Source organism: Pecten maximus, chromosome 17, assembly GCF_902652985.1.
Source record: "Pecten maximus chromosome 17, xPecMax1.1, whole genome shotgun sequence".
NCBI lineage: Eukaryota > Metazoa > Mollusca > Bivalvia > Pectinida > Pectinidae > Pecten > Pecten maximus.
Window position 1 is genome coordinate 31,997,967 of NC_047031.1, and position 22,734 is coordinate 32,020,700.

General features: G+C 35.6%; 1 protein-coding gene across 2 annotated transcripts in view; it reads right to left on the reverse strand.

Moving 5' to 3' along the window:
- Positions 1-419: 419 nt before the first annotated feature.
- The window catches only part of LOC117314961, a 71,877-nt gene continuing 49,562 nt past the window's right edge, over positions 420-22,734 (reverse strand). For both annotated transcript variants that reach the window (XM_033869073.1, XM_033869072.1), the window contains exons 3-14: positions 13,223-13,353; positions 11,616-11,696; positions 10,921-11,019; positions 10,640-10,757; positions 10,030-10,163; positions 7,055-7,301; positions 6,382-6,476; positions 4,883-5,024; positions 3,717-3,929; positions 3,052-3,190; positions 1,904-1,970; positions 420-1,188 (exon numbers count right to left, since the gene is read on the reverse strand). In XM_033869073.1, the coding sequence (XP_033724964.1) occupies positions 1,096-1,188; positions 1,904-1,970; positions 3,052-3,190; positions 3,717-3,929; positions 4,883-5,024; positions 6,382-6,476; positions 7,055-7,301; positions 10,030-10,163; positions 10,640-10,757; positions 10,921-11,019; positions 11,616-11,696; positions 13,223-13,353 (1,559 nt within the window). In that variant the 3' untranslated portion in view covers positions 420-1,095. The remainder of the gene's footprint in view (positions 1,189-1,903; positions 1,971-3,051; positions 3,191-3,716; positions 3,930-4,882; positions 5,025-6,381; positions 6,477-7,054; positions 7,302-10,029; positions 10,164-10,639; positions 10,758-10,920; positions 11,020-11,615; positions 11,697-13,222; positions 13,354-22,734) is intronic.

Sequence of the window (22,734 nt, forward strand, 5' to 3'; positions counted from 1 at the left end):
CCGTGGTTACCAGTTTCTCTGGAAACTGATTCTTACTACATTGATGTATATAATATAAGAAGCATAGTTCAGATGAATATTGATGACCTCCATATATAGTTTAAGGGTATATATCTCGTGTGTCTATTGTTCGGTATATAAATGAAGTATATAAATATCGAAATGTCTCATTCTGAAGTTAGCTGTCATTGAAATCTACATATTTCCTTTAACATACCCTTCTGTCAGGATAGCAACCGGTGTTATTTCGTTAGCAACCGGTGTTATTTCGTTAACAAATCTAATCTAATCATTACTGTACTGTAAAAGTGGATATTTTCGCGTGTGAAAATTTTCGCTTAGCCAGCTTCCAAAGTGTTCGCGGTGTGGATATTTTCGCGCCGTCAAGATATATTTGCGCTAACTTGTATCTTTTATATTTAGTATTTATTCGCGTGTGGAAATTTTCGCGGAGATTTACTGATAGCGAAATAAGCAAAAATTTCCACACCGCGAATATTTCCACTTTTACAGTATATGAAACAGACAAATCCTGTACCTATACGATGATATATAACATACGTAAGTCTTTATGACAACACTATTTTTAAATATATTCTCAAAGTATGGCAACAACATACTCCTTCTGATATGATAGTGTATGTTTCCAAGTAAATATAATACAATGACGACATTGATAATTAACTATATTTACAATGATAATTAACTATATTTACAATGATAAACATATTAATTTGATCATACTCTCACACAGCCCAGTCTCTAGACAATCAAACACCACTATATAACCTGCCGATGTTTCTGTTACATTATATAATTAGGTATCTCTCTTAATCAAAACATATAGATACATATTTAAATCTACCAATATGGTAAAATGTTACAGTATTTGTTGAAATTTCCACTTTTTACTTCTTTGCTCAAAATCTTATATTGAGGTGGTCATTGATAAATCATGCTTTAAAAAGCCACCGGGCAAGAATAAATTTGTCCCAGCAATTCCACGCGCCATGGATCACAAGGCCCCAACGATTGTCCTTGATAACGTGACAAAAATCCCCATGTCACGTGAGATAGTTTCCGGTCACGTGTGTTTTATAACTTGTCAAGCGCCTCTGTAAATGTAAGTATCTCCACTAGGTTCATATTCAATTTCTTTTCCAGTGATGCATAATAGAACTCAGGCGCCTGAAACAAAAGCACTATGTGTCAAACAACGGATAGTACATTTTTACCTCCATTAGTTGGCACCTGCTACACACTCACCTCCATAGGTTAGGGCAAGAAGCATTATCAATGACTAGCAAAAATGGATATTATGCATTGCCCTTAATAAGTTCCTTGATACAAAATATTTTGAAATCCAATTTAACTGATTGGCAAAGCAAAAAACAGCACTTTTACAATATTGTTTACATATATCTATTTGTCTGAAATTTCGTTCAGTTCACAGCATTTGTTCACAGATCAAAATAGTTTATAAGGTGGTCATTTTTAGAATGTAATTGTATCATACTTGGGTAAAAAATGCATTAAACCATTTTTTAACTATGAATTACGTCCTCGTTCGAACTCTATTTTTTTTTTTTTAAGAATTTGACTTTATCAATGGAAACTGTAAATTAGAGTTTTCAAATGCGATTATAATTGATGAATAAGTTATAAGAATGTGTAAAGTTTTTAATAGATGGCAGTGTGTTATGTAATTCACACCAGATATTCATGGAAAAATCATATTTTGGCGGAATGAAGAATACCAAATGAGGGGGTCAGACATGTTCATACCTGGGCGAAATGTGATGCATGCAAATGTTGGGCTGTGTTTTGAAAACAAATTAAATACACATCGTTTTACCAAATGTGTTGTAGCCATACGTTATGATACAATTATTATGATAATTACCTCTAATTTCATCCTCTGTAGCTGTACCAGTAATTTCCCGTCAAACTGAGCCAAGGACGGAACGCACCTGAAAACATGAAACACCAGTTATCCAGTAACCTCATATTACGGGTGGTCGCTATGGTAACACACTCGCCATTCCGCATGGCGACTGAAGTTTGTTTCTACATGTATTATCGGAAATGAAAAGGGGTTTTAATCCAGATAAAGAATGATTTGTAAAAGTTGATAGAACTGTTGTCATCAAATAATTTATTATTGCATGAACACGAATTATTTCTTTAAAATATTTCGTCCTAAATCAATTTTGTCCTACATTTCATTCGTGAAGCGCATGATGACATGATGTAATCAGTTTTGAAGTTAAGCACCATTCTAAACAATTTACCCTTGAGTTGCCTTCACACAGTAATCACCTTCGATATTCCAGGGATTACGTTAAATTTTGCTCTCTGCAACGCTTGCATAGATCATGGTAATATTGAAGGTACATAGCTAGCTACGTGATTGGTGTCAGTTAAAACCTGATAAATTGTTAAGCCGATATTTTCCGTTAAAAATTCACACGGGAAAGACTGTCAAGTTCAAATTAGGTCAACCAAACAGACCTCGAGATCCGTTTGATACATATTATAGGATCACACAAGTCTTTGTTGTATCCACCAAGTGACGGTGATAGAGCCTCCAGTGTTGCCATGCCTCCAATATTGCCTTGACATACTCCAGGGATAACGTATCCAGGATGTACATTGTTAAGATATAGTATCTCTCTGTTTGGTTTGGTTTATTTTGTTTAACATCATATTATCAGTCAGGGAAAGTTAAGGAGATATCAGGTTTTGGAGGTGGAGGAAGGCCGGAGTACCCGGAGAAAAACAACCGGCCTACGGTCAGTACCTGGCAACTGCCCCATATGGGTTTCGAACTCGCGACCCAGAGATGGAAGGCTACTGGTAAAGTGTCTGGACACATTAAACATACTGATAAAGTGTCTGGACACATTAAACATACTGATAAAGTGTCGGGACACCTAAACCACTCGGCCACCACGATATCTCTCTGTACGTACCCATCAGAGTAGTAGGGCTAGTGATAAAGTGTCAGGACACCTTAACCACTCGGCCACCACGATATTACTGTGTACGTACCCGTCAAGTTTGATCTGACATAGCCAGTTACTGACTTCTTCTGACGTCATCCTGTAAGCTTGTGACGAGGTAGATAGACTGCCGGGCGAGGACGCCACTGTAGACGCTGAGGTGGCAAGGATTGGACCATCTGTCATCTCTGTATAAATAGAATGAAATAAGATCAAATAAATAACTAAATAAATAAATATAAAGAAATAAAATAAAATAGATAAATTAATATAATGAAATGAAATAAAATAAAATAAATAAATAAATATAATGAAATGAAATAAAATAACATAAATAACTAAATAAATAATTATAATGATATGAAATAAAATAGAATAAGTAAATAAAAGAAAACACATTAATTTACTATCAATTTGTTTACCTCTTAGTTCAAATATTGGAAAAGAGAATGCTTATCCTTCAGGAATACGAGACATTACTTCTTTTGTAATGTTTTATGTCTTTTTTTCGATTTAACCAGGATCATTTTCATGCAAAATAAAGATAAAAGAGCCAACTTCAAAGGGAAAACAAATCCAAACCTCTGTCGAAACGTTAAACTATCTCACTAAACTAGATAAATAGCATTAGAGAAAGTCATGCCCTTTAAATTTATCAAATATCGTCATTGATTTTATCATTGAAAAAAGCATACAGTAACAATGAGTTCCCACCTTTTCCAGGAGTCGCAGACGGCAAAGAAAGTCTTCCCATTCCTTTTAGTTCCTTCACGAGACCGTTCCATGGTTTCTCGAAGGGGTATTTTCCACTAAAGTCAAAGTAGAGCTTTGCCCCAAGAATAGCTCCTAACCAACCATCTGGGCGGTATTTCATCTGCATCATTAACGGGATATAGTCCTTCCTTAACTGGAACGTGTATTCTGCCTCTGTAATCGATATGTTAATCTTTAAATTATCCAATAATGACGAATTTTTTAAGTTATGAGTTACCTTCCTTCAATATTTTAAACTTGTTAAGGCCCATATTAACTTCCCTGACTCCCCTTTACTAAATAGTCCTGGAAGGATGAAACAGCTGCATGGTATGAAGTTGTTTTATTCATTGCCTGGCAAATGCTGCAACTTAATACAAATGTATTGATGAAGTTAACTCCTGACTTTTGTATCTTTGTACATATATTTAATTTACAGTAAGGACATATCAGAGAATTGTACAACGAGACACTATTGAAGTTAGATACAGTAGAGCCAAGAAAGTATTGAATTACACCATACAGCTGTCCTTCTAGGATCAGTGAGTGATGTTAGGGACATCATACAGCTATCCTTCTAGGATCAGTCAGTGATGTTAGGTACATCCTACAGCTGTTTTGTCCTTCTAGGACTCATCCATGGTGTCAGGGACATCATATAGCTGTCCTTCTAGGATCAGTCAGTGATGTTAGGGACATCATACAGCTATCCTTCTAGGACCAGTCAGTGCTGTTGGGGACATCATACAGCTGTCCTTCTAGGATAAGTCAGTGATGTTAGGGACATTATACAGCTGTTTTTCTCTTCTAGGACTCATCCGTGGTGTCAGGGACATCATACAGCTGTTTTGTCCTTCAATGACTAGTCCGTAATGTTAGGTACATCCTACAGCTGTTTTGTCCTTCTAGTATCCGTCAGTGATGTCAGGGACATAATACAGCTGTTGTGTCCTTCTAGTATCTATCAGTGATGTTAAAAGTAAAACGTTTCTATGCCAAGGAGGCGACGGAAGAAATTCAAAATAGGTCAAGCGAAATACCAAAACCTGGATCGGAAAGTGCAATACCTTATACTTCCATAAATATGAGACCAAAACTCTACTACATATTGTATGTCTGTCTCTTACCGAGTCTACAGTTAGGGCTTTGTTTGTACTTCTCGGACATACACACAAGGACAACTGCTGCGTTCTCCACAGCGTCGGCCATAGCTGTGAGTGTTGATCCTCCCATCCTCTCAATATCTATCCACACATCCAGACCCTCAGCCTGTGAAAAAGTCAAGATAGTATTCAACATAAAATATCATCTAGACCCTCAGCCTGTGAAAAAGTCAAGATAGTATTCAACATAAAATATCATCCAGACCCTCAGCCTGTGAAATAGTCAAGATAGTATTTAATATAAAATATCATCCAGACCCTCAGCCTGTGAAATAATGCAGATAGTATTCAACATAAAATATCATCGAGACCCTCAGCCTGTGAAATAGTCAAGATAGTATTTAACATAAAATATCATCTAGACCCTCAGCCTGTGAAATAGTCAAGATAGTATTTAACATAAAATATCATCTAGACCCTCAGCCTGTGAAATAGTCAAGATAGTATTTAACATAAAATATCATCCAGACCCTCAGCCTGTGAAATAGTCAAGATAGTATTTAACATAAAATATCATCCAGACCCTCAGCCTGTGAAAAAGTCAAGATAGTACTCAACATAAAATATCATCCAGACCCTCAGCCTGTGAAATAGTCAAGATAGTATTTAGTATAAAATATCATCCAGACCCTCAGCCTGTGAAAGAATGCGGATAGTATTCAACATAAAATATCATCGAGACCCTCAACCTGGCAAATAGTCAAGATAGTATTTAGTATAAAATATCATCTAGACCCTCAGCCTGTGAAATAGTCGAAATAGTATTCAACATAAAATATCATCCAGACCCTCAGCCTGTGAAATAATGCAGATAGTATTCAACATAAAATATCATCGAGACACTCAACCTGGCAAATAGTCAAGATAGTATTTAGTATAAAATATCATCCAGACCCTCAGCCCGTCAAGTTCTGTAAATGGTATGGAAACAAACACCCATACAAAGTATCTACATAATTGTCGTCGTCCAAAAGGTCAGCCTACCGACGTAAATTTATAGCATCTACTCTAAAAATACAGTCAGCCTATAAAATAGTATAATGATATTTAAGACTTGATACTATATTTTATGTTAGGCAGCCATAAAGAAAGAAGGAGCTGTTTATGATGAGAGTACACTCCGGTGTTTTGTGTTATGGCTGCATTATAAATATGTTCAAGATAATCCTTATAATTTAATCTATTTTACACATTCCATTTGAATGTCTTCTTTTATTAATGAACTATTTTTTCTCGTAGAAAATATTATGCCGCTGTGTCGGCCAATCAAAAGCTAAGATACTAATGGCGACGCCATTCTACTTATGCACAGATAACATTAAACCTATGGAAATGCTGACAAAGTATATTTATACACAGTCTTGTATCTAAATATAATAAGGTCACATAGCCTGTCTCGTACATCTGTATACCCATCCGGAAGTTTTTAAACCTCAAACATCTTACATTTTACGATAACTTACCTTGAGCCTTTCTCTTATCTTGAGTACAATATCCTTTTCATTCCACGAATAACTGATGAACACATGCCCTTTATTTTTCTTCCCTGATCGTGGCCCTTCATTACAAAGTTATTAACATTAATATACAGAATCACAGCGTTATATGATAGTAATCATTATTATTTAGACAGGTTTCGTGGAATTCCTGTGATAATTGAGATATAACAGCGAAATCAATATTATCGTATTTGAGGAGGAAATGGTTGTCAGTGTAAACCTAATAGTCCAATCATCAATAAATGAGACAATTCAGTACAATTAAACATCTTTAAAATGCAGTTATTTGGTATGAATAACCAGTATGTAACATTTTTTTCTTATTGGTATATTGTTTCGTTTGCTTTGTTGTTGTTTTCAACAAGGTCATGTGAGGACGGTTGTGAAGAAGACACCGATAACCAGGGTCATGTGAGGACGAGTGTGAAGGAGACACTAACAACCAAGGTCATATGAGGACGGGTGTGAAGTAGACACCAATAACCAGGGCCTTTTGAAGACGGATGTGAAATCAAAACGTTCATAAAGATGCAAACACAGAACGTCAAAACAGAGAGGAAAGTAATAAAGATACAAATTAAAACGGATAAAAGAATGAAATACAGTGTTGCCATTTGGGCCTCTTCATGTAACTTACGTTTAGATACGTCATTTTCTCCCTTTAGTACAAAGAGAGCACCGTTGACGTTTTTTCTTACGTCACTATCACTGCTTTCCCTGAGTTTCTCTATCGACGTCATCATATCCGGGTACTCTACGATTTGTTGACACACATCTTTGTCGAATGATAATGTCCAGAGTGCTCGCGCCGTCACTGCATGTTCTTCTACCGACTCGCTCTTTAACATCTTCATAAATATAGGCAGTGCGCCCGCCTCGACAATCTGTAGATACCAACAGTGAACAGTTTGACATGAGACCAATATTATAAGCTAATTGACCAATCAAAGTACAAAGAACACTAATATTATAAGCTAATTGACCAATCAAAGAACAAAGAACACTCATATTATAAGATAATGGACCAAAAAATAAATCAAAGACATTAATATAATAAACTAATTGACCAAACAAAGTACAAAGACCAATATTATAAACTAATTGACCAATCAAAGAACAAAGAACGCTAATATTATAAGCTAATTGACCAATCAAAGATCAAAGAACGCTAATATTATAAGCTAATTGACCAATCAAAGAACAAAGAACGCTAATATTATAAGCTAATTAACCAATCAAAGTCAAAGAACGCTAATGACATAAGCTAATTGACCAAACAAAGTACAATGAACTATAATATTATAAGCTAATTGACCAATCAAAGTCAAAGAACGCTAATATTAAAAGCTAATTGACCAAACAAAGTACAAATACCAATATTATAAACTAATTGACCAATCAAAGAACAAAGAAGTAATTTTATAAGCTAATTGACCAATCAAAGTACAAAGAACGCTAATATTATAAGCTAATTGACCAAAGTACAAAGACCTCTAATATTATAACCTAATTGACCAAACAAAGTACAAAGAACTCAAATATTATAAGCTAATTGACCAATCAAAGTCAAAGAACGCTAATATTAAAAGCTAATTTACCAATAAAAAAACAAAGAACATTAATATCATAAACTAATTGACCAAACAAAGTACAAAGACCAATATTATAAGCTAAATGACCAATCAAAGAACAAAGAACACTAATGTTATAAGCTAATTGACCAATCAAAGATATAAGAACGCTAATATCATAAGCTAATTGACCAATCAAAGAACAAAGAACACTAATATTATAAGCTAATTAACCAATCAAAGTCAAAGAACTCTAATGTTATAAGTTAATTGACCAAACAAAGTACAAAGAACGCTAATATTAAAAGCTAATTGACCAATAAAAAAACAAAGAACATTAATATCATCAACTTATTGACCAATCGAATTACAAAGACCAATAATATAAGCTAATTGACCAATTAAAGGACAATGAACACTAATATTATAAGCTAATTAACAAATCAAAAAAACAAAATACATTAATATCAACGTATTGACCAATCAAAGTACAAAGACCAAATTATAAGCTTATTGACCAATCAAAGAACAATAATATTAAAAGCTTATTGACCAATCAAAGTACAAAGAACTCTCAGACTATTAGCTAACTGACCAATCAAAGAACAAAGAACATTAATATCATAAACAAATTGACAAATCAAAGTACAAAGAACTCTCAGACTATTAGCTAATTGACCAATTAAAGAACAAAGAATGCTAACATTATAAACTAATTGACCAATCAAAGAACAAAGAACGCTAATGTTATAAGCCAATTGACCAATCAAAGATCAAAGAACGCTAATATCATAAGCTAATTGACCAATCAAAGAACAAAGAACACTAATATTATAAGCTAATTAACCAATCAAAGTCAAAGAACTCTAATGTTATAAGTTAATTGACCAAACAAAGTACAAAGAACGCTAATATTATAAGCTAATTGACCAATCAAAGTCAAAGAACGCTAATATTAAAAGCTAATTGACCAATAAAAAAACAAAGAACATTAATATCATAAACTAATTGTCCAATCGAAGTACAAAGACCAATATTATAAGCTAATTGACCAATCAAAGGACAATGAACACTAATATTATAAGCTAATTAACAAATCAAAAAACAAAGAACATTAATATAAACGTATTGACCAATCAAAGTACAAAGACCAAATTATAAGCTTATTGACCAATCAAAGAACAATAATATTAAAAGCTTATTGACCAATCAAAGTACAAAGAACTCTCAGACTATTAGCTAACTGACCAATCAAAGAACAAAGAACATTAATATCATAAACTAATTGACCAATCAAAGTACAAAGAACTCTCAGACTATTAGCTAATTGACCAATTAAAGAACAAAGAACATTAATATCATAAGCTAATTGATCGATCAAAGTACAAAGAACTCATGACAAGGAAAAATGAAATACTGGCTTATTTTAATGGTCTAAGGTATATCAGATGATAATCTTGTATAGCTGGAACATTATTGTTGGGCTATATATTGTTGTATATATGAAATAGCAGGGAAAAAAAGAACAACAACTTAACTTTAAACATTCAAAATGGTTGAACAGACATCTTCCCATTAAATTGTGAATTTGAATTTGACTGGAAGAAAATTGACTACGGATTTCAGCATTCAATAATGATTTTATCAATTTCGTTTTGTCCATTTTCACTAACATTAAGTAGTATAACGATTTTATTTATATGAAGTGTCGTAATGAATATAGAAACATGCGTTTCACTCCCTTTTCTTTATTTTCACTGAGAACTACGCTTTTATTAATCTGAAGGGTCGTTATGTGGGTGGAAACACGCGTTCACCCGTTTTGTCGATATTGAGTTAGAATTACGATTTGATGTTCAAGAAGGGTCGTTATGTGGGACAAAACGTGTTTCCCTCTTTTTTGTCGATTTTCTCTGGGATTACTATTTCCTTTACACGAAGGGTCGTTACGTGGGAGTAAACCTTTTCCCTGGTCGATTTTAACTCACGATTTTGTTCATATGTCGTTATTCTCCGTTTTCTATGGAATGACAGAACCTACCTTCTTTTTGTTGTTGTCGTTGACGGCCAGTTTTCCGAGTCCGTCCATTAGTTCCTGAGGTGTGAATCCCCGGTACCTCCGCCGGTCTGATTCTATAGCCTTGTCTATGTAGCTGATAGTCCCCTCTATAGATCCTACAATATCATATCTCATCGTTTAGTTTTGTTGTTTTGTTGCTTTTTTTCTATTAATTTCAGGCCATGGTTTGGATCGTTTGATAAAGTAATCTGAAATTCTAGCTGATTGAGAACGCATAAAAACATAAAATATATCCATAAAATACAACATAAGTTGTTCTATTGCAGACAGATTTCAGTGAATAGTAATAATTTACAGTTCATAGGCTATAAACTGTATACTGTAAACCAATCTGTTTTCGCGGCGATTTAATTTCGCGTTTTTAAGCCTATCAACCTTTTTGCGGCGATTTATTCTCACCAGTTACAGTTAAATAAGGCCCGATATATTTCGCGGCAATTAATAGGCGAACATCTCTACATCTTAGTTCCGACTGATGAAAGGGAAGCAACCACTGAATACCACAGGCAAAGTTTGTTGATGGTCACGTAAAACACAATAAAACCACGTGATCGGACCGGAAGTGACGTACCTGTATCGTCCATTAGTTTATCGTTTTCCTCCTCTTCCACGATATGCGCCAACGTTAACATCGCCATAATCTTTAGCATTTCATGCTCTTCATACGACTTGAGGAACTTCAGCATCACCTAATGGTAAAATACAGCGTAGAAATTCGTCAACAAAATCATGCAGGCACCATACTCCAAAAAGTTGCCGTACCAAATAATGAGAAAAACCGAGTACGATTAATCAAAACGCAGCAGTCGTTAACAATGTCACTAGTATGTAGTTGTAAGAGTGATTACTCACATCTGTTGTTTTACACTCTTTGAAGAAATGAATGACATCAGGGTTACGGGCGACGTTATGTATAATACTCATGGAAGACTTGACGATGTAGTATACATTCTGTAAAATATTGATTGTTATAAATACAAAACTAATATCTATATACATGTAGTATACATTTTGCAAAATATAAATTGTTATATGTGCAACACTAATATCTATATAGTACACATTCTATAAATATAAAATGTTATATGAACAGAACTAATATATATATAGTACACATTCTGTAAAATATAAATTGTTATAAATACAAAACTGATATCTATATAGTATACATTCTGTAAAATATAAATTGTTATATGTACAAAACTAATATCTATGAAGTACACATTCTGTAAAATATCAAATGTTATATGTACAAAACTAATATCTACATTTGTACATAGTATACATTCTGTAAAATATTGATTGTTATAAATACAAAACTAATATCTATGTAGTACACGTTCTGTACAATATCAAATGTTTTATGTATAGAACTTATATTTATATAGTAAATATTCTGTAACATGAGTTACCGACAGACGAAATTACCGGTTCTGACCCTCTTATCAATGTTTTCCAACACACACCAAACTTATTTCTTTGGTACAAAAAAAAAGAATTTATAACTATTTCAATTTTACAGATTATTTTCAGATTTAAAAACCTACCTTATTATTGAGGTTAGTAAGGAATGGTTGATGACTACAGTTCGCTGTGAAGAAACGTACGCCGTCCGCCTCAGCCACAGCCTGCAAATACGAAAGTAGAACAAAACTATTGGTAAGTGATACTAAAAATACATCAGATGGCAGGAATATTTTAAGGGTGTATTGAAACCGCTGAATGTCCCAGAGTAGATTTACACACAAACCATAGGGATGAAGATATAAGGAAAAGACGAGGTATTACAGAAAGGACAACATATTTCGCTTAATCTGCCTCGTAAAGTTTGGTCAACTCCAGTTAATGACAAAATGTTTATATTTAATATTTCAGATGCTTGTCGCCATCCTGGTTCTCATTTTAAAAATATGACACAACCTAGATTAGTATGGCGGATGTCATCGTTGAAGTAGAAGACGATTGAACTTTTTAACTGGTTTCTATGCAAGTCTTCATTTTTGGAAGTATATTGTCGGTATTCTCTGGTTTTGTTTTTATTTTTTGTGTATGTGGTTTTTTTAATGCTTTTTTGTGTGTTTTTTGTGTATTTTTTTCCTCATTTCGAGTTTAGTCAACGTCCTTAAATCAGGCCCTTAGCATTATTGACGAGTCCTACGAGGACGAACAAGAGGCCCATGGGGCCTGTATCGTTCACCTGGTTGGATTAGACCAAATGTCAAAATAATAGTCATGCATGTTCAATCCGTTTCATTTGTCAATCTCAAACAATGCTATATATGGTTATGGTGTTGGGATCCCAAGTGCTTTAAAGAAATAATGAAGTCCAGACTCTCTAAGGGTCTGAAAGACCTCAAGAATTGTTTTTAGAACATCTATTCATAAATTTATGACTAGTAGCGATTTGAAGGAATTACCTCTATTTTCCCTATGGGGCCCCGCCCGTTTGGCCCCTTGGGGGTCAGAGTCGCCATTTATACAAAATCTGTTCCCCTTTCCCAAAGGATGTTTCTCACTGAATTGGGTGCAAATCCATTCATAACTTTATGACGAGTAGCGATTTGAAGGAATTACCTATATTTCCCTATTAGGCCCGCCCCTTTGGCCCCTTGGGGGTCAGAGTCACCATTTATGCAAAATCTGTTCCCCTTCCCCAAAGGATGTTTCTCACTAAATTGGGTTCAAATCTATTCACAACTTGATGACCAGTAGCGATTTAAAGGAATTGCCTCAATTTCCCCTATTGGGCCCCGCCCCTCAGGCCCCTTGGGGGTCAGAGTCACAATTTATGCAAAATCTGATCCCCTTCCGCCAAGGATGTTTCTGACTAAATTTGGTTAAAATTCAATAAGAACTTTTGACAAGTAGCGATTTGAAGCAAATGTTGACAGACGACGGACGGACGACGGACGCTGCACAATGGCATAAGCTCACCGGACCTTCGGTCCAGGTGAGCTAAAAAAAACTGTAAGATGCAGGTTAATTCTTTTTGACTCCACTGTATCTAATTATCATCTATTCATTTATTTTCTTATTTTTAAAGAAATATATGTGAGCGATGTGCAGTAACATTTAGTCAGAAAACAAATTTAGAAAGCTGGAAATGTGAGACACAATCTTATGTAATATATAATGTTGATTGCGTCACTACTACCTTAGCCAGGCGGAGACTGGCATCTGTAAAATTCCACAGTGTATTGAGTGAGTAGTAGGCGGGGAACCATATCGAGTCGTTTTTGAATATCCCTTTAGCATTGAGTGTCTTGAGCATCTTCATAGCAACCTCTGTAAGACAAGCATGTTCAGAATTAATGGCATGTCTTCTCGACGATTTAACTAACATGTCCTCTCAACCATTTAACTAACATTTTCTCTTCAGTATTTAACTAACATATCCTCTCAACCATTAACTAACATGTCCTCACAACCATTTAACTTACATGTTCTCTCAACCATTTAACTTACATGCCCTCTTAACCATTAACTAACATGTCCTCTCAACCATTTAACTAACATGTCCTCTCAACCATTTAACTAACATGTCATCTCAACCATTAACTAGCATGTCCTCTCCATCATTAACTAACATGTCCTCTCAACTATTTAACTAACATGTCCTCTCAACCATTTAACTAACATGTCATCTCAACCATTAACTAGCATGTCCTCTCAACCATTTAACTAACATGCCCTTTCAACCATTTAACTAACATGTCCTCTCAACCATTAACTAACATGCCCTCTCAACCATTTAACTAACATGTCCTCTCAACCATTTAACTAACAAGTCCTCTCAACCATTTAACTAACATGCCCTCTCAACCATTTAACTAACATGTCCTCTCAACCATTTAACTAACATGTCCTCTTAACCATTAACTAACATGTCCTCTCAACCATTTAACTAACATGTCCTCTCAACCATTTAACTAACATGTCCTCTCAACCATTTAACTAACATGTCCTCTCAACCATTAACTAACATGTCCTCTCAACCATTAACTAACATGTCCTCTCAACCTTTTAACTAACATGTCCTCTCAACCATTAACTAACATGTCCTCTCAACCATTAACTAACATGTCCTCTCAACCATTTAACTAAGATGTCCTCTCAACCATTTAACTAACATGTCCTCTCAACCATTAACTAACATGTCATCACAACCATTAACTAACATGTCCTCTCAACCATTTAACTAACATGTCGTCACAACCATTTAACTAACATGTCCTCTCAACCATTTAACTAACATGTCATTTCATCCATTTAACTAACATGTCCTCTCAACCATTAACTAACATGTCCTCTCAACCATTTAACTAACATGTCCTCTCAACCATTAACTAACATGTCCTCTCAACCATTTAACTAACACGTCCTCTCAACCATTTAACTAACATGCCCTCTCAGCCATTTAACTAACATGTCCTCTCAACCATTAACTAACATGTCATCACAACCATTAACTAACATGTCCTCTCAACCATTTAACTAACATGTCGTCACAACCATTTAACTAACATGTCCTCTCAACCATTTAACTAACATGTCATTTCATCCATTTAACTAACATGTCCTCTCAACCATTAACTAACATGTCCTCTCAACCATTTAACTAACATGTCCTCTCAACCATTAACTAACATGTCCTCTCAACCATTTAACTAACACGTCCTCTCAATCATTTAACTAACATGTCCTCTCAACCATTAACTAACATGTCCTCTCAACCATTAACTAACACGTCCTCTCAACCATTAACTAACATGCCCTCTCAACCATTTAACTAACATGTCCTCTCAACCATTTAACTAACATGCCCTCTCAGCCATTAACTAACATGTCCTCTCAACCATTTAACTAACATGTCCTCTCAACCATTTAACTAACATGTCCTCTCAACCATTAACTAACATGTCCTCACAACCATTTAACTAACACGTCCTCTCAACCATTTAACTAACATGTCCTCTCAACCATTAACTAACATGTCCTCTCAACCATTTAACTAACATGTCCTCTCAACCATTTAACTAACATGTCATCTCAACCATTAACTAGCATGTCCTCTCAATCATTAACTAACATGTCCTCTCAACCATTTAACTAACATGTCCTCTCAACCATTTAACTAACATGTCATCTCAACCATTAACTAGCATGTCCTCTCAACCATTTAACTAACATGCCCTTTCAACCATTTAACTAACATGTCCTCTCAACCATTAACTAACATGCCCTCTCAACCATTTAACTAACATGTCCTCTCAACCATTTAACTAACACGTCCTCTCAACCATTTAACTAACATGTCCTCTCAACCATTTAACTAACATGTCCTCTCAACCATTAACTAACATGTCCTCTCAACCATTTAACTAACAAGTCCTCTCCACCATTTAACTAACATGTCCTCTCAACCATTTAACTAACATGTCCTCTCAACCATTAACTAACATGTCCTCTCAACCATTTAACTAACATGTCCTCACAACCATTAACTAACATGTCCTCTCAACAATTAACTAACATGTCCTCTCAACCATTTAACTAACATGCCCTCTCAACCATTAACTAACATGTCATCTCAACCATTTAACTAACATATCCTCTCAATCATTTAACTAACATTTCCTCTCAACCATTTAACCAACATGTGCTCTCAACCATTTAACTAACATGTGCTCTCAACCATTTAACTAACATGTGCTCTCAACCATTTAACTAACATGTGCTCTCAACCATTTAACTAACATGTCCTCTCAACCATTTAACTAACATGCCCTCTCAACCATTAACTAACATGCCCTCTCAACCATTAACTAACGTGTCCTCTCAACCATTAACTAACGTGTCCTCTCAACCATTAAACTAACGTGTCCTCTCAACCATTTAACTAACATGTCATCTCAACCCTTAACTAACATGTCCTCTCAACCATTAACTAACATGTCCTCTCAACCATTTAACTAACATGTCCTCTCAACCATTTAACTAACATGTCCTATCAACCATTTAACTAACATAACTAACATGCCCTCACAACCATTAACTAACATGTCATCTCAACCATTTAACTAACATGTCCTCACAACCATTAACTAACATGTCCTCTCAACCATTTAACCAACATGTCCTCTCAACCATTAACTAACATGTCCTCTCAACCATTTAACTAACATGTCCTCTCAACCATTTAACTAACGTGTCCTCTCAACCATTTAACTAACGTGTCCTCTCAACCATTAACTAACATGTCCTCTCAACCATTAACTAACATGTCCTCACAACCATTAACTAACATGTCCTCTCAACCATTTAACTAACATGTCCTCTCAACCATTAACTAACATGTCCTCTCAACCATTAACTAACATGTCCTCTCAACCATTTAACTAACATGTCCTCTCAACCATTTAACTAACATGTCCTCTCAACCATTTAACTAACATGTCCTCTCAACCATTTAACTAACATGTCCTCTCAACCATTAACTAACATGTCCTCACAACCATTTAACTAACACGTCCTCTCAACCATTTAACTAACATGTCCTCTCAACCATTTAACTAACACGTCCTCTCAACAATTAACTAACATCTCCTCTCAACCATTAACTAACATGTCCTCTCAACCATTAACTAACATGCCCTCTCAACAATTAACTAACATGTCCTCTCAACCATTAACTAACATGTCCTCTCAACCATTTAACTAACATGCCCTCTCAACCATTTAACTAACATATCCTCTCAACCATTAACTAACATGCCCTCTCAACCATTTAACTAACATGTCCTCTCAACCATTTAACTAACTAACATGTCCTCTCAACCATTTAACTAACATGTCCTCTCAACCATTTAACTAACATGTCCTCTCAACCATTAACTAACATGTCATCTCAACCTTTTAACTAACATGTCCTCTCAACCATTTAACTAACATGTCCTCTCAACCATTTAACTAACATGTCCTCTCAACCATTAACTAACATGTCCTCTCAACCATTTAACTAACATGTCCTCTCAACCATTTAACTAACATGTCATCTCAACCATTTAACTAACATGTCCTCTCAACCATTAACTAACATGTCCTCTCAACCATTTAACTAACATGCCCTCTCAACCATTAACTAACATGTCCTCTCAACCATTTAACTAAGATGTCCTCTCAACCATTTAACTAACATGTCCTCTCAACCATTAACTAACATGTCATCACAACCATTAACTAACATGTCCTCTCAACCATTTAACTAACATGTCGTCACAACCATTTAACTAACATGTCCTCTCAACCATTTAACTAACATGTCATTTCATCCATTTAACTAACATGTCCTCTCAACCATTAACTAACATGTCCTCTCAACCATTCAACTAACATGTCCTCTCAACCATTAACTAACATGTCCTCTCAACCATTTAACTAACACGTCCTCTCAACCATTTAACTAACATGTCCTCTCAACCATTTAACTAACATGTCCTCTCAACCATTAACTAACATGTCCTCACAACCATTTAACTAACACGTCCTCTCAACCATTTAACTAACATGTCCTCTCAACCATTTAACTAACACGTCCTCTCAACAATTAACTAACATCTCCTCTCAACCATTAACTAACATGTCCTCTCAACCATTAACTAACATGCCCTCTCAACAATTAACTAACATGTCCTCTCAACCATTAACTAACATGTCCTCTCAACCATTTAACTAACATGCCCTCTCAACCATTTAACTAACATATCTTCTCAACCATTAACTAACATGCCCTCTCAACCATTTAACTAACATGTCCTCTCAACTATTAACTAACATGTCCTCTCAACCATTAACGAACATGCCCTCTCAACCATTTAACTAACATGTCCTCTCAACCATTTAACTAACATGCCCTCTCAACCATTTAACTAACATGTCCTCTCAACCATTTAACTAACGTGTCCTCTCAACCATTTAACTAACATGTCCTCTCAACCATTTAACTAACATGCCCTCTCAACCATTTAACTAACATGCCCTCTCAACCATTTAACTAACATGTCCTCTCAACCATTTAACTAACATGTCCTCACAACCATTAACTAACATGTCCTCTCAACAATTAACTAACATGTCCTCTCAACCATTTAACTAACATGCCCTCTCAACCATTAACTAACATGTCATCTCAACCATTTAACTAACATATCCTCTCAATCATTTAACTAACATTTCCTCTCAACCATTTAACCAACATGTGCTCTCAACCATTTAACTAACATGTGCTCTCAACCATTTAACTAACATGTGCTCTCAACCATTTAACTAACATGTCCTCTCAACCATTTAACTAACATGCCCTCTCAACCATTAACTAACATGCCCTCTCAACCATTAACTAACGTGTCCTCTCAACCATTAACTAACGTGTCCTCTCAACCATTTAACTAACGTGTCCTCTCAACCATTTAACTAACATGTCATCTCAACCATTAACTAACATGTCCTCTCAACCATTAACTAACATGTCCTCTCAACCATTTAACTAACATGTCCTCTCAACCATTTAACTAACATGTCCTATCAACCATTTAACTAACATAACTAACATGCCCTCACAACCATTAACTAACATGTCCTCTCAACCATTTAACTAACATGTCCTCACAACCATTAACTAACATGTCCTCTCAACCATTTAACCAACATGTCCTCTCAACCATTAACTAACATGTCCTCTCAACCATTTAACTAACATGTCCTCTCAACCATTTAACTAACGTGTCCTCTCAACCATTTAACTAACGTGTCCTCTCAACCATTAACTAACATGTCCTCTCAACCATTAACTAACATGTCCTCACAACCATTAACTAACATGTCCTCTCAACCATTTAACTAACATGTCCTCTCAACCATTAACTAACATGTCCTCTCAACCATTAACTAACATGTCCTCTCAACCATTTAACTAACATGTCCTCTCAACCATTTAACTAACATGTCCTCTCAACCATTTAACTAACATGTCCTCTCAACCATTTAACTAACATGTCCTCTCAACCATTAACTAACATGTCCTCACAACCATTTAACTAACACGTCCTCTCAACCATTTAACTAACATGTCCTCTCAACCATTTAACTAACACGTCCTCTCAACAATTAACTAACATCTCCTCTCAACCATTAACTAACATGTCCTCTCAACCATTAACTAACATGCCCTCTCAACAATTAACTAACATGTCCTCTCAACCATTAACTAACATGTCCTCTCAACCATTTAACTAACATGCCCTCTCAACCATTTAACTAACATATCCTCTCAACCATTAACTAACATGCCCTCTCAACCATTTAACTAACATGTCCTCTCAACTATTAACTTACATGTCCTCTCAACCATTAACGAACATGCCCTCTCAACCATTTAACTAACATGTCCTCTCAACCATTTAACTAACATGCCCTCTCAACCATTTAACTAACATGTCCTCTCAACCATTTAACTAACGTGTCCTCTCAACCATTTAACTAACATGTCCTCTCAACCATTTAACTAACATGCCCTCTCAACCATTTAACTAACATGCCCTCTCAACCATTTAACTAACATGTCCTCTCAACCATTTAACTAACATGTCCTCACAACCATTAACTAACATGTCCTCTCAACCATTAACTAACATGTCCTCTCAACCATTTAACTAACATGCCCTCTCAACCATTAACTAACATGTCATCTCAACCATTTAACTAACATATCCTCTCAATCATTTAACTAAAATTTCCTCTCAACCATTTAACCAACATGTGCTCTCAACCATTTAACTAACATGTGCTCTCAACCATTTAACTAACATGTGCTCTCAACCATTTAACTAACATGTGCTCTCAACCATTTAACTAACATGTGCTCTCAACCATTTAACTAACATGTCCTCTCAACCATTTAACTAACATGTCCTCTCAACCATTAACTAACATGTCCTCTCAACCATTAACTAACATGTCCTCTCAACCATTAACTAACATGTCCTCTCAACCATTAACTAACATGTCCTCTCAACCATTAACTAACATGTCCTCTCAACCATTTAACTAACATGTCCTCTCAACCACTAACTAACGTATCCTCTCAACCATTAACTAACATGTCCTCTCAACCATTAACTAACATGTCCTCTCAACCATTAACTAACATGTCCTCTCAACCATTTAACTAACGTGTCCTCTCAACCATTTAACTAACGTGTCCTCTCAACCATTTAACTAACGTGTCCTCTCAACCATTAACTAACATGTCATCTCAACCATTAACTAACATGTCCTCTCAACCATTAACTAACATGTCCTCTCAACCACTAACTAACATGTCCTCTCAACCATTTAACTAACATGTCCTATCAACCATTTAACTAACATAACTAACATGCCCTCACAACCATTAACTAACATGTCCTCTCAACCATTTAACTAACATGTCCTCACAACCATTAACTAACATGTCCTCTCAACCATTTAACCAACATGTCCTCTCAACCATTAACTAACATGTCCTCTCAACCATTAACTAACATGTCCTCTCAACCATTTAACTAACGTGTCCTCTCAACCATTAACTAACATGTCCTCTCAACCATTTAACTAACATGTCCTCTCGCCCATTTAACTAACGTGTCCTCTCAACCATTTAACTAACGTGTCCTCTCAACCATTTAACTAACGTGTCCTCTCAACCATTTAACTAACATGTCCTCTCAACCATTTAACTAACGTGTCCTCTCAACCATTTAACTAACATGTCCTCTCAACCATTAACTAACATGTCCTCTCAACCATTAACTAACATGCCCTCTCGCCCATTTAACTAACATGTCCTCTCAACCATTTAACTAACATGTCCTCTCAACCATTTAACTAACATGTCCTCTCAACCATTAACTAACATGTCCTCTCAACCATTAACTAACACGTCCTCTCAACTATTTAACTAACGTGTCCTCACAACCATTAACTAACATGCCCTCTCAACCATTAACTAACACGTCCTCTCAACCATTTAACTAACATGTCCTCTCAACCATTTAACTAACATGTCCTCTCAACTATTTAACTAGTATGTCCTCTCAACTATTTAACTAACATGTCCTCTCAACCATTAACTAACATGCCCTCTCAACCATTAACTAACATGTCCTCTCAACCATTAACTAACATGTCCTCTCAACCATTAACTAACATGTCCTCTCAACCATTTAACTAACATGTCCTCTCAACCATTTACTAACATGTCATCTCAACCATTAACTAACATGTTATCTCAACCATTAACTAACATGCCCTCTCAACCATTTAACTAACATGTCCTCTCAACCATTTAACTAACATGTCCTCTCAACCATTTAACTAACATGCCCTCTCAACCATTTAACTAACATGCCCTCTCAACCATTAACTAACATGTCCTCTCAACCATTAACTAACATGCCCTCTCAACCATTTAACCAACATGTCCTCTCAAAACCATTAACTAACATGCCCTCTCAACCATTAACTAACATGTCCTCTCAACCATTTAACTAACATGTCCTCTCAACCATTTAACTAACATGCCCTCTCAACCATTTAACTAACATGCCCTCTCAACCATTAACTAACATGTCCTCTCAACCATTAACTAACATGCCCTCTCAACCATTAACTAACATGTCCTCTCAACCATTTAACCAACATGTCCTCTCAAAACCATTAACTAACATGTCATCTCAACCATTAACTAACATGTCCTCTCAACCATTTAACTAACGTGTCCTCTCAACCATTTAACTAACATGTCCTCTCAACCATTTAACTAACATGCCCTCTCAACCATTTAACTAACATGCCCTCTCAACCATTTAACTAACATGTCCTCTCAACCATTTAACTAACATGTCCTCACAACCATTAACTAACATGTCCTCTCAACCATTAACTAACATGTCCTCTCAACCATTTAACTAACATGCCCTCTCAACCATTAACTAACATGTCATCTCAACCATTTAACTAACATATCCTCTCAATCATTTAACTAACATTTCCTCTCAACCATTTAACTAACATGTCCTCTCAACCATTTAACTAACATGTGCTCTCAACCATTTAACTAACATGTCCTCTCAACCATTTAACTAACATGTCCTCTCAACCATTTAACTAACATGTCCTCTCAACCATTTAACTAACATGTCCACTCAACCATCAACTAACATGTCCTCTCAACCACTAACTAACATGTCCTCTCAACCATTAACTAACATGTCCTCTCAACCATTAACTAACATGTCCTCTCAACCATTTAACTAACATGTCCTCTCAACCACTAACTAACATGCCCTCTCAACCATTAACTAACGTGTCCTCTCAACCATTTAACTAACATGTCCTCTCAACCATTTAACTAACGTGTCCTCTCAACCATTTAACTAACGTGTCCTCTCAACCATTTAACTAACATGTCCTCTCAACCATTAACTAACATGCCCTCTCAACCATTTAACTAACATGTCCTCTCAACCATTTAACTAACATGTCCTCTCAACCATTTAACTAACATGCCCTCTCAACCATTTAACTAACATGTCCTCTCAACCATTTAACTAACATGTCCTCTCAACC